This window comes from Caretta caretta, chromosome 5 (assembly GCF_965140235.1).
Source record: "Caretta caretta isolate rCarCar2 chromosome 5, rCarCar1.hap1, whole genome shotgun sequence".
In the NCBI taxonomy this organism is placed as follows: domain Eukaryota; kingdom Metazoa; phylum Chordata; order Testudines; family Cheloniidae; genus Caretta; species Caretta caretta.
Window position 1 is genome coordinate 116,259,323 of NC_134210.1, and position 10,617 is coordinate 116,269,939.

Consider the following 10,617-nt stretch of genomic DNA (forward strand, 5'->3'; position numbering starts at 1 on the left):
AGGCACACAATTACTTTATCACAACTCACAAAGCTCCAAGCCAATATTTTAATTTTAAACCATCACTTTCAGCAGTCTGGTTTGAACAGTGACTTTCCATATAGCTTACAAATTAATGGTGTAACTAGGAAGTACGTACAAATAAATTGATACAGGACAGAGAGGAGACTGTGAAAAGGGAAGCGTAACAGACGACTTATTTCATAGGAGGGTAGGTGAACTAAACTAATCTGAACTGCTTTAGTTTATCACAAAGACATTTAATTTATTTCATTATACTCTGCGGGCAAGTTAAAGCACGCCAAGGCCTTAACATATTCAAGGAGATGAGTGTAGCGGACAAAGGCTCCTTCAGAGAGCAATATTTAATAAAACTTAAAGTAGGTCTCAGAAGAGTCGTAGAATGTGTATTAACTATGGCACCAACACTTGAGATACGCTGTTCACATGCACGTGTTTTAAAGTAATTGCCATCACACACATACACACACATCCCAAAAATTATTTTAATATAGGTATGGGGGGTGAGGCTACAGCAATGAAGAGAGGCCACAAAAGAGATGGATAATGAACAGTCCACAGGTAAGAAGGCTAAATGTTCATGTAAGAAACAAGAGACGTTTTTTCGTTAGTTATGATGGGAGATGGCAAATCTACACCCAGATGAAAAGGTTTCCATTTTTCCAAATGGAGTAGGATATTTCAGCAAATGAGTTAAAATAACCTAATTTGTTTTTCACGTTTTGTAAAACACGTTTTAATAAAATTATCATTTAGCTAGAATAATCAAGTTTCATTATTTATTCTGATCAATATTTACACAGAGAAACAGAAGCCTAAGTAAGTATGAAAAAACCCTACGATTATAGAAGGCCGATTTTCCTCTAACTTCTTCATACATGGTACTACAAAATACCGTGTGTGAATCATAAGGCAGCCAAAAAAAGTGTGTGTTTTGTTCTAAAGAGAGATTTAAAAAGAGGGAAGTGATTCACTGGTTCAGGGAGTTACAGATTATTATAGCAACCAAAATGAGAAAGCAACTTTCCCCACCAAATATTTGAGGGAGGCATGGAGGAAAGGAAATTAGAAGGCTATATAATCAAATTTTGAAAACCAGGCGGGCAATTTTTAATTGTATGAAAAAACAAATAAAATTAGAGAACATGAGGAGAAAATAGGGGTGGCACAGCTCCATTTACAGAAAATAGTCTGGAGATGACATTCTGCAACCCCCAAAAAAACGTAGTCAAAGAGCAGGTATTCAATAAGAACATAAATGTGGAAGTGCAATAGCCACCGCCAGGCACAATAAAAGACAACTGAGGATTCCACAGCAAGTAGATCAAGAGAAGAACGAACACTGGGAATGCGCTGAAGACAGTGATAGACAGATTTAAACATGGGAGTTGAAGGAAGTAAAAGATGTAAGGTCTAGGACAACTATGATTTCTGGTCCTGAGTAGACATCTAAAGTCTAAATTACTGAGAGTGAGAGTAGAACCAGAGATCTAAGACTAAGAGGATCAAAACAGAAAGACCAAGCAAGTTTAAAAAGAGGGAAGGTTACGTATCCTATAAAATTGTAACATTCCTTCCCATCACCTTAAAGTCTTGATGCTGTGAGTTCTAACTTGAAAAATATTATCAAAATTATTCTTGTACAAGTGATGACCACAAGGATTTTAAGGTAAATTATATTGCACTAGAGCCAGAAATGAGTTACTGTTGCTATGGTATTAAAAGATCATTTTAATATTGAAGATTGTTAAGGGCCTGCTCTTGCAGCTCTTAGTGATTATATAAGAATGATTTAAGAATGAATTTCCTGTGTTCAGATGTTTTCCACCATTATATTGTAACAACACACTATCATAGAAACGTAGGCCTAGAAGGGACCTTAATAGGTCATCTACTCAAGTACTATAAGCCTGTATTATACTATTCTTCTACTAAACCATACAAGTTGCTTGGGCATTTTTCTTTCTAAATTCCTCTTTTCATTTGCACTTTATACATCTCCTTTATTGGGAATGGTTCACAGAACACAGTAACTTTTATTTAATAGAAAACACATTTGGGCAGGTCACTGATTTTTTGTACCCATTGTACATCACTAATATACTTTTATTAGCCAATTTAAAGTGGTTAGTAAGGGTAGTTTCAATCTAATGAGCAAACAAGACATTTAGAAACTGACATTCTAGAATTCCCATTAAAGACTCAGCAAGATGAACTGCAAAGCAAAGGTCCTCTTTACACCTATCACATTAAAGGGGCATATTCCCCTAAAACATAATTAAGATGCTTTTATGTATTGATATTGGTTTAATAAATGATACTGTACATTTTAGATCACAATTAAATTTGTACACTGGATGCTACACACTCTTTTAAACCTCAATTATATAAAACAATAGTGAAGTTGGTACAAGTATTCATCTTTTCCCATAAATATATCTAACTCCAAACAAAGTTTGAGGTGTGTGGGGTTTTTTGTTTTTTAAAAGGTTACATAAGTACCACCTTCTCTCAGTCAAAAGTTTAGTAATTAAGTTTTAGGGGACCCATCCCACAAATAGTGGCATCCAACCCTAACTTTGCTCATTTGATTAGTCCTACTAAAGGTAATGGGACTACTGATGCAAATAATGTTACTCCTATATGTATACGAGGTTGGTCTTTCAGATAGCAAATAGAAACTAAAAATTAAAATAGCGTCCGTTATTTATGTAAGCGAAAAATAGTTTTTACTTAAAACAAAGTCTGATAAATAATTGAGTAGCTTGTTTCTTAGAATTTTGAAAAAAACCTCCGTACCAAAATTTAAGAACTTTGAAGAGTAACTATTTACAGTACAAACAATGGATATATTATATTTAACTGCATATTACAAATCACATCTAGAAGAAGCATTTTGGTGTGTCAAGGATTTATTTAGCATGACCTGTGTTTTTATGAATTGGAAGTGCCATGTCCAGATAAATTATGCAACAGAGAACAATGAACAAATCAATAGTCAAAGATGTACAGAGAATGGAGTTGCAGATGATATCCAATCAATTCAGGAGGATTCCAAGAATTATCAGCTTTCATTTAAAGTGCTGTCAAAATAAATCTGGCACACAAACTTTTCATTTTTTAAACTGATATACATGGGTACCAAAACCTAGTAGCAGGCTAACAAATGTGCCATTGTTGGGTCATCTACAGGGCTATTACGGCCTCTATGAGATTTGTTCACTCCTGCACAAAGATAACTAGACATACAGGTCCAAAAATCAAAACTGAGAAGGCAGACAGGGCAATGCCAGGAGGTGACAACGTCCAGAATCCATTTCTCCCTCTGGGAGGAGCCTCGCCCCAACATCCAAGGGCAGGAGGCACCTGTTGCTGTGAGGCCCTTTCCCTCCTGCTGCGTGGGGCTCCTTGGGGCCTCCTTCAGATGCCGCGGCTTCTCCTGCAGGAAGTTCCCGTCCGTGCCTACTTCCGGGACCCAAAAAACCTGCGGGGCGGAGGAGCCCCGCTGTGAGGCGGCCCCAGGGTGCTGCCGGCTGGGACCGCCTCAGGCACCAAAGGGGGGGGTTGGAGAGAGTGACGGGGGGCCCCTCACCCCAGTGATCTGGCTGTGGGGGGGAGGTCCCCAAACCACCGCGGAGCCCAGTCAGCCTCCCCCTGGTTACAGGGGCGGCACCAGGCTCCTCTTCTCCGGCGGCGGCTGCTGCCGCCCCAGGGGCGGTGGCTGCTCCCCGTCCTCCTCCTGCAGCAGCTCGTCTAGCTCCCCGTCCTCCTCCAGCCCGTCCTGGGCCCGGCGGCGCCGCAGCTGCTGCAGGGCCCGCCGGTGCCGCTCCTGCAGCCGCCGCAGCTGGGCCGCGAGCGCCGCTTCCTCCTTCTCCTCCTGCGGCGGCTCGGGGGCGGGGCCGGGCCGGGGCGGCGCGTCGGGCTCCGGGCCGGGCCCCAGCAGCGCCTGGCGGAAGAGGCTGCGGTTCTCCCGGCGCAGGCGGCGGTTCTCCAGCCGCAGCCGCGCGTTCTCGTCCCGCAGCCGGGCGTTCTGGCGCTCGCGCTCCTCGCGGGCCCGCACCGCCTCGCTGTGGCTGGCGGCCAAGTCCGCGTATCGCTCCGCCAGCTGCTGCGGCGAGCCGCCCGCCAGGCCCCGCCAGCCGCACGCCGCCTCGCCTCCGCCAACGGCCGGCCCCCGGCCCCTCCGCGAGCCCGCGCCGGGCCCGCAGCTCCAGCGCCGTCCAGCACCGCGCATGCGCCTCATCCGTGCAGTGCCTTCGCTGCTCTGGCTCCGCCCGCCTCCTCGGCGCAGCCGCGGAAGTGAGACGCTTAATGCTGACGCTATGCAAACGAGGGGGCGGGGCTACAGGCTGCTGGAGCGGGACGGAGCAGCGCGTGCTGCCCGCTGTCTTTGTGGCCCTTGCAGGGCCGGAGGTGCAGGGGGGCCGCAGGGGCGCCTCCTCTCCCTTTTTAAAATATTTTTTAAATAGCAGAATTCGCCCACTAAATCATGTGGGGAAGGTCAGGGCACCTGCTCTGAAAATACAAAGCGATCCAGGAAGCCACGCTTTCCGCAATTACAGAAGGATTCAGCCGGCTGATTACTGTTTCATCATTATTTATTTAGTGGTGACAGTATGCCCCCACCTTATACAGTATACATGAAGTCCCCGTGCCAAAGGGCTTACAGTATAAAGGCCTGGTCCTACAAACGATACTGAGCATAGCGACCATACTGGGGTCTGCATTAAGAAAATCCAGTGCAGGCTCTAGACTTGAAGATCTAAACTGACAACTAAATATGTTTGTACTGCTTACTGGTAGGGATTGTTCCACTGAAATAAGTGGAATTTTCTAACAGAAGACTGCCATGTGAAAAAAAAAACTAATTTACATGATGACAGGTTTCAGAGTGGTAGCTGTGTTAGCCTGTATCAGCAAAAACAGTGCGGAGTCCTTGTGGCACCTTATAGACTAACAAATTTATTTGGGCATAATCTTCCGTGGGCTGAAACCCACTTCATCGGATGCATGGAGTGGAAAATACAGTAAGAAGATATATATAGCAGTACATGAAAAGATGGGAGTTGGTGATTTTTCATCCTGTTGATAATAGCCCACTTTAATTGATTTGTCTCGACCTCCCCCACCCCACTCGGTAAGGCAACTCCCATCTTTTCATGTACTGCTATATATGTCTTCCTACTGTATTTTCCACTCCATGCATCAGATGAAGGGGGTTTCAGCCCATGAAAGCTTATGCCCAAATAAATTTGTTAGTCTATAAGGTGCCACAAGGACTCCTCGTTGTAATTTACATCAGTAATCCCACTAGAAGAAATAAAAGTCCATATTGTGAAGGGTCCAAATCAATGTAATTCCACTGAGTGCAGATGTAAATACAAGTAGGATCTGGGCCTTAGGCCTCAATCCTTCTAACATTTATCCACGTAAGTAACTTTCCATGACTGAGTAGTCCTACTGGGTTCATTGGGACTACTCATATGTATATAGTATTACATGTGCATATATATGTTCAGGATTGAAGCATCAGATTGTAAACCCTTTGTGATAGAAACCAGGTGCTACGGTATGCTCTGCATGGCACTGAGCCACTGTCTGGGCCTGAGCCAAAGCCCCATCAAGGTCAATGGAAAGAATCCCATTGATTTTAACTGATTTTTGGATCAAGTGGTTGGTGCTCAACAAAACCGTAAATAATTTTTTAGAACTGTTTCTTTCATAACAGGCAGGTGCTTATTTACATTTTTTTAAAAATTGAAAATCACTGTAGCCTGGAAGTATCTCAGTATTGCTGTAAAGTAATTTTGCCAGATCTCCTGGTCAGCAAAAATGAATTTACAGCAAATATTTCCAGTAATAAACTCCAAAGAAGAGGCTGACTGAGAACATGAAAATAATTTAATGCAAATAGGTTACCAGTCTGATTTTGCATTGAAATAAATAGGCACTAAAATTTAACAGTTTTACTGTTTCTGTTTAGAAAATTGGTAGATGGCACTTTATATCAAAATAAGGGCTTGATCTCAAAAAGAGCCCCATGGACCTCTGTTGAAATTAGTCAGAGTAGAAAGCACTTAACCCCACAGTGGATTAGGCCCAAGAAATTATTGTGGAATGGGGTGCAGTGTAGATCTTGGGCTTTGTGTGATCAAAGCACTTAGGGTAATATTCACACTGAATAGTACCTGACATCACTGAGTTTAATGGGGTTACCTGTGGGTAAGGTAATATTCAGTATGGGTAAAGGCATCACAATCTGGCCCTTATTATTTGTTTATTCATATATTTGTCAATTTCTTTTTAAAAAATGCATCTACTCCATATTGTAGGCACATATACAAGGAGTTAGTAAAATACAGATAGAAATCAAAGGACCAATTTTCACATAAACATCATTCTCACATGCCAAAACTAACTTTGTCTGTGCCTCAGATTCCCCAGCTATCTGCAAAACAACCCATTGAAATCTTAGATGAAAGGTGCTATAGCTATATAAGTACAAAGTATTAAAGTTACAATTTTGGGCAGGATTATATGCAACAACATAGGCAAGCATGAGCATAAGGAACCCTGTACTGTGCAGGCTACCTGCAGGGCAGGTCACAGTGAGGAAAGGAGAGTAGCCTCCACAGAGCTGCTATGCCTTGTCCCACAAAAGTGGATAGGGAGTGGGCATGCTGGGAAGGGGAATGGGCACAGTTTTGAGTCTGCACTTGGTACATTGCTGGTGCAGTTTACTTGTCCCCTGGAGCAAAAGAGGAACAGGGCTGAACAGTGACTCAGGGTCACACCGCCACCCTATAATAGGTATTGTTTAAAACAACGGCACTAACTGTCAAGAATTAAAACCTGCAGATATAAAAACAAACTAATCCTATTTCTCTGCAAAAAATCTCTCAGAAGCTAAATCAAATAAAAAATCCTACATTTAAACTTAACTAGGCCCCAGTTCAACAAGTGCTACATGCATAATTTAACTAGTTTATATAATCCCATTGACCTGAGTTTCTCACACGTTTGCAGGAACAGGGCCTTACTATAGGCTTCTGGAGAGAAAAGAGTGGTACAGGAGACGGCTCAGCATTTCCACAAAAGCTTTTTTTCAACGGAAAATTGTTTGTTGTGAGTTTTCTTTTTTTGACAAATTTAAAAATTTTACAGCAAGTGTCTGCTTCCCTCAAAAAAAAATCTTTTCCCTTGTTCCCCCCCAAAAATTGAACACCCACTATAGGCTGCTCCAACAACTTGAAATAGCCTGGGCGTAGGAATGATTTAGTTGGGGATTGGTCCTGCTTTGAGCAGGGGGTTGCACTAGATGACCTCCTGAGGTCCCTTCCAACCCTGATATTCTATGATTCTATGCCACACCAAGTCTCTCTTCGTCTCCTGAATTGAAGGCTTCTGTGCAGAGAATGGCCAGCCATCGTGACTCTGTGCCTACCAGAGGACTCCCCAGGTGCCAGGACAATTCCGTGGGTACGCTCGGTATCTTTATGATAACTTTGTGCCAGGGTAGTCAGTGTAATGTGACTGTGGGGCAATTGTGACTCAGACCCATAGACACCATTTTGAAAATCTGGTCTTCATAACTATTTTTTGAAATCAGGAGGAAATTCAAGCATTTTAAACCAATGATTCCTGTATAAAAGAGAGACGTGTTGATAAAGCTTATGATGCCACCTGTATTATCATTAAAAACAACGAGCAGTCCTTGTGGCACCTTAGAACTAGCACATTTATTTGGGCATAAGCTTTCATGGGCTAGAACCCACTTGGACTCCTCGTTGGTTTTGTAATGTGTAATGTGATTGTGGGGCAATTGTGACTCAGACCCATAGACATCATTCTGAGATTTTTTCAGGATTTTAAAGTAGCTGTGCTGAGCTGACCTGGGGACAGAGCCACTCAATATGGACCTCAATCCATAACCCTGGCTCTGTTAGGTGAAAGACAGTGAAAGGTCTAAAAATAGAGTACTGCATTTACAGTACAGAATTTACAGTAATTTCAATACCTACTTAATAGATGCTGTCAAAATATCATGGATCAGTGGTGTTATATGCCCAGCCTAAATGATGCATCCCATCCTTTCAAATGAATACATAAATAAAGTTTCTGGATCTTCTGGCTGTGAACCGAACTTTCCAAGTGAGAAGAAAGTGTTCACTAATTCAGTGTTATCTTCTTGAGCCTGCAGAGAGCCTGAAACAATGGCTCTGAGAGACATGAACCAACAACCCTCAGCTCCATTAATCAAGCTGGAGTGGTGATTCTGAAGCCAAACACCACCACTTTAAATGGAAGCATTAACTATTTCATTGCTTGTCAGTTTAGCAGGTAGGCAAGGAGTAAAACTCAGAGATGGGAGCAATTGGAAATTACTGCAGGAAAGACGATACATAGGGAAGAAATAACAAGACGTGAAGTCAGAGAAATTGAAGAGAAACATAGAAAAGAAGGAAGGAAGGGAAATAGTGGTGACCTTATAAAGGAGTATGTTTTCCAGCTGAATGAAGCTGAATGTGACAATGAGGTGCTTAATAAATCATAAATAAACTAAAAGTATAATTACTATGTACAAGCCACATTCTGTCCTTGATATTTGTGCAAATCCCTCATTGGCATCACAGGGCATTCCTCAGTGGATCGAGGAGAGTATGCAGTCTTACATTTATACTTTGGCCATGTACCACAATGAAAAATAGAATTTGGCCAAAATTAAGTTTGACACTCCTCTCATAGGTGGAGAGAGAGAGAGAGAGAGATGGATAGTAACAGCAGTGATCCTAGCAGACCTAGAGGTAATGTAGAAAAATCCAGATCAAGCTCTCTTTTTCTGGGGGTGAGGGTAGGTGGGTAGATGGGGAACAACATACACTTACAACTAACAATCCAGGATGAGATGAAAGTTTCCTTGCCACTTATATGTAATTTGGAATTGTGTATCCCTGCAGCTGATCTCACCTATCAGAGCCATTTCTGAGCGTAACCAAATTAATCAATTGACTTTTGCAAAACAAGATTGCGCTTCATAAGAAAATACTAATCATAGCTCCTTTGATACAAGAAGGAACACTGCTGGCACTCTGCGGAGAGGTCTGTGACAAGATGATAGATATTCTGATAGCATCACACTGCTGACCCTTTTAATTGGTCTTCATAAGTGTTTTTTGAAATCAGGAGGAAATTCAAGCATTTTAAACTGATGATTCCTATATAAAAGAGAGACGTGTTGATAAAGCTTATGTCACCTGTATTATTATTGTACATTAGCTTGAGTGTGAGGAAGCACAGCATACCTATTCTCAACAGTTCTGCACAATGAACAAGTCAGCTGTGAATAATAAGAGCCTGATTCTGCTCCCTCTTCACCAGTGTAAATCTGGAATAACTCTGTCAACGTCAGTGGAATTATACTGGTGTTGATCTGGTGTAAGTGGGAGCAGAAGCCAACTCTGAAACTAAAGATTTACAATACAGTGTTGGGATGGGGAAGAAGGCTTGGTAACATCTTTACTTGTATCCTCCTTGCCAACCAGCCTTAAGCATTATGTTTGAGTTGTCATCATTCCTTGAGTGTCAGGAGTGTTAAGAAATGGGGAATATTAGACGTTGCCTTGTCATCCCTGGAAGAGCTGTAGTTTTGGGCATTACATCAAACCACCTTGTTTGAAGTACTGAGAGGATAGGGTGGGTGATTTGGGAGGTGACCACAGGTATTTTCTGTTGGCTGGTTTGCTGATTTTTATTGTATATAGCCTCTTGGTCTGAAGTGCATCACCTTCTTCTTGTTTTCTTTAATCTGTGATTTTATTATCATTACACACTGAAAAGTTTTATAAACTACACACGGAGTTGCTGCTGCAGCTGCTAATATTCCTTCCAAAGCCCGCACTGAAGGTGGTTTATTACCAGCAAACAGACTTCTTAGTTGCTATCAAGAGGCCTTATTGATACTTGACAGAATGAATACCACTTTATTGAAATAATTACTACAGAGTTAAGATTCGGTAATATTGATTGTGTGTATTTATTCCTTTGATATGGGCAACAATATTAAAAGCCATCAAACACTAGCTTCACTATTTGACAGCACCATTTAATTCTAGCAATGTGTTGCCATAAGAAGAATTAAGATATAAATAAAGAAAGCATGACTTCCCAGCTTTAATTAGGATTCCTGTTGCAGTGATATTCTGCCTCAGAATACCATGGATCAGAATGGAGAAACTAGCTTTAGAGCAGAAAATACTCGGGTGACAGAGGGGAAGAGCCAGCTGTGGGGTAGATAATTTTCTAAAAAAGGAGAGTTTCTAAAGAGGATTGGAAGGAGTTGCATTACAGTCAATTTAAAAATGTTCTCCTACTGCACATTAACCATTTCATCAAATAATAACAATGGGGCAGAGTAGCAAACAGAAGGAAAGTGGACAGATTTGCCCGTTCTCATGCAGAGTGGCCATAATCAGTATTTCAGATAGATACATTTCTAATTCCAATAAGCTGACATGAATTGTCGATTGCACCCAAAATGTGTGTTCATTCAAAGTTTCATTGTTCTGAGTCTACACTAATTTTGCAACAATATCTACA

At 41.8% G+C, this 10,617-nt stretch overlaps 1 protein-coding gene across 1 annotated transcript; it reads right to left on the reverse strand.

Annotated features, from left to right (window-relative positions):
* Positions 1-492: 492 nt before the first annotated feature.
* Positions 493-4,300, reverse strand: TUSC1 (tumor suppressor candidate 1). Its single transcript, XM_048850979.2, has one exon. The coding sequence runs from the start codon at positions 4,262-4,264 to the stop codon at positions 3,680-3,682; it is 585 nt and encodes a 194-aa protein (XP_048706936.1). The 5' UTR covers positions 4,265-4,300; the 3' UTR covers positions 493-3,679.
* Between the last annotated feature and the right edge of the window lie 6,317 nt (positions 4,301-10,617).

What these genes read in the sequence shown, in the direction of transcription:
- TUSC1 (XM_048850979.2), bottom strand. Translation starts at nt 4,264, where the DNA reads ATGAGGCGCATGCGCGGTGCTGGACGGCGCTGGAGCTGCGGGCCCGGC.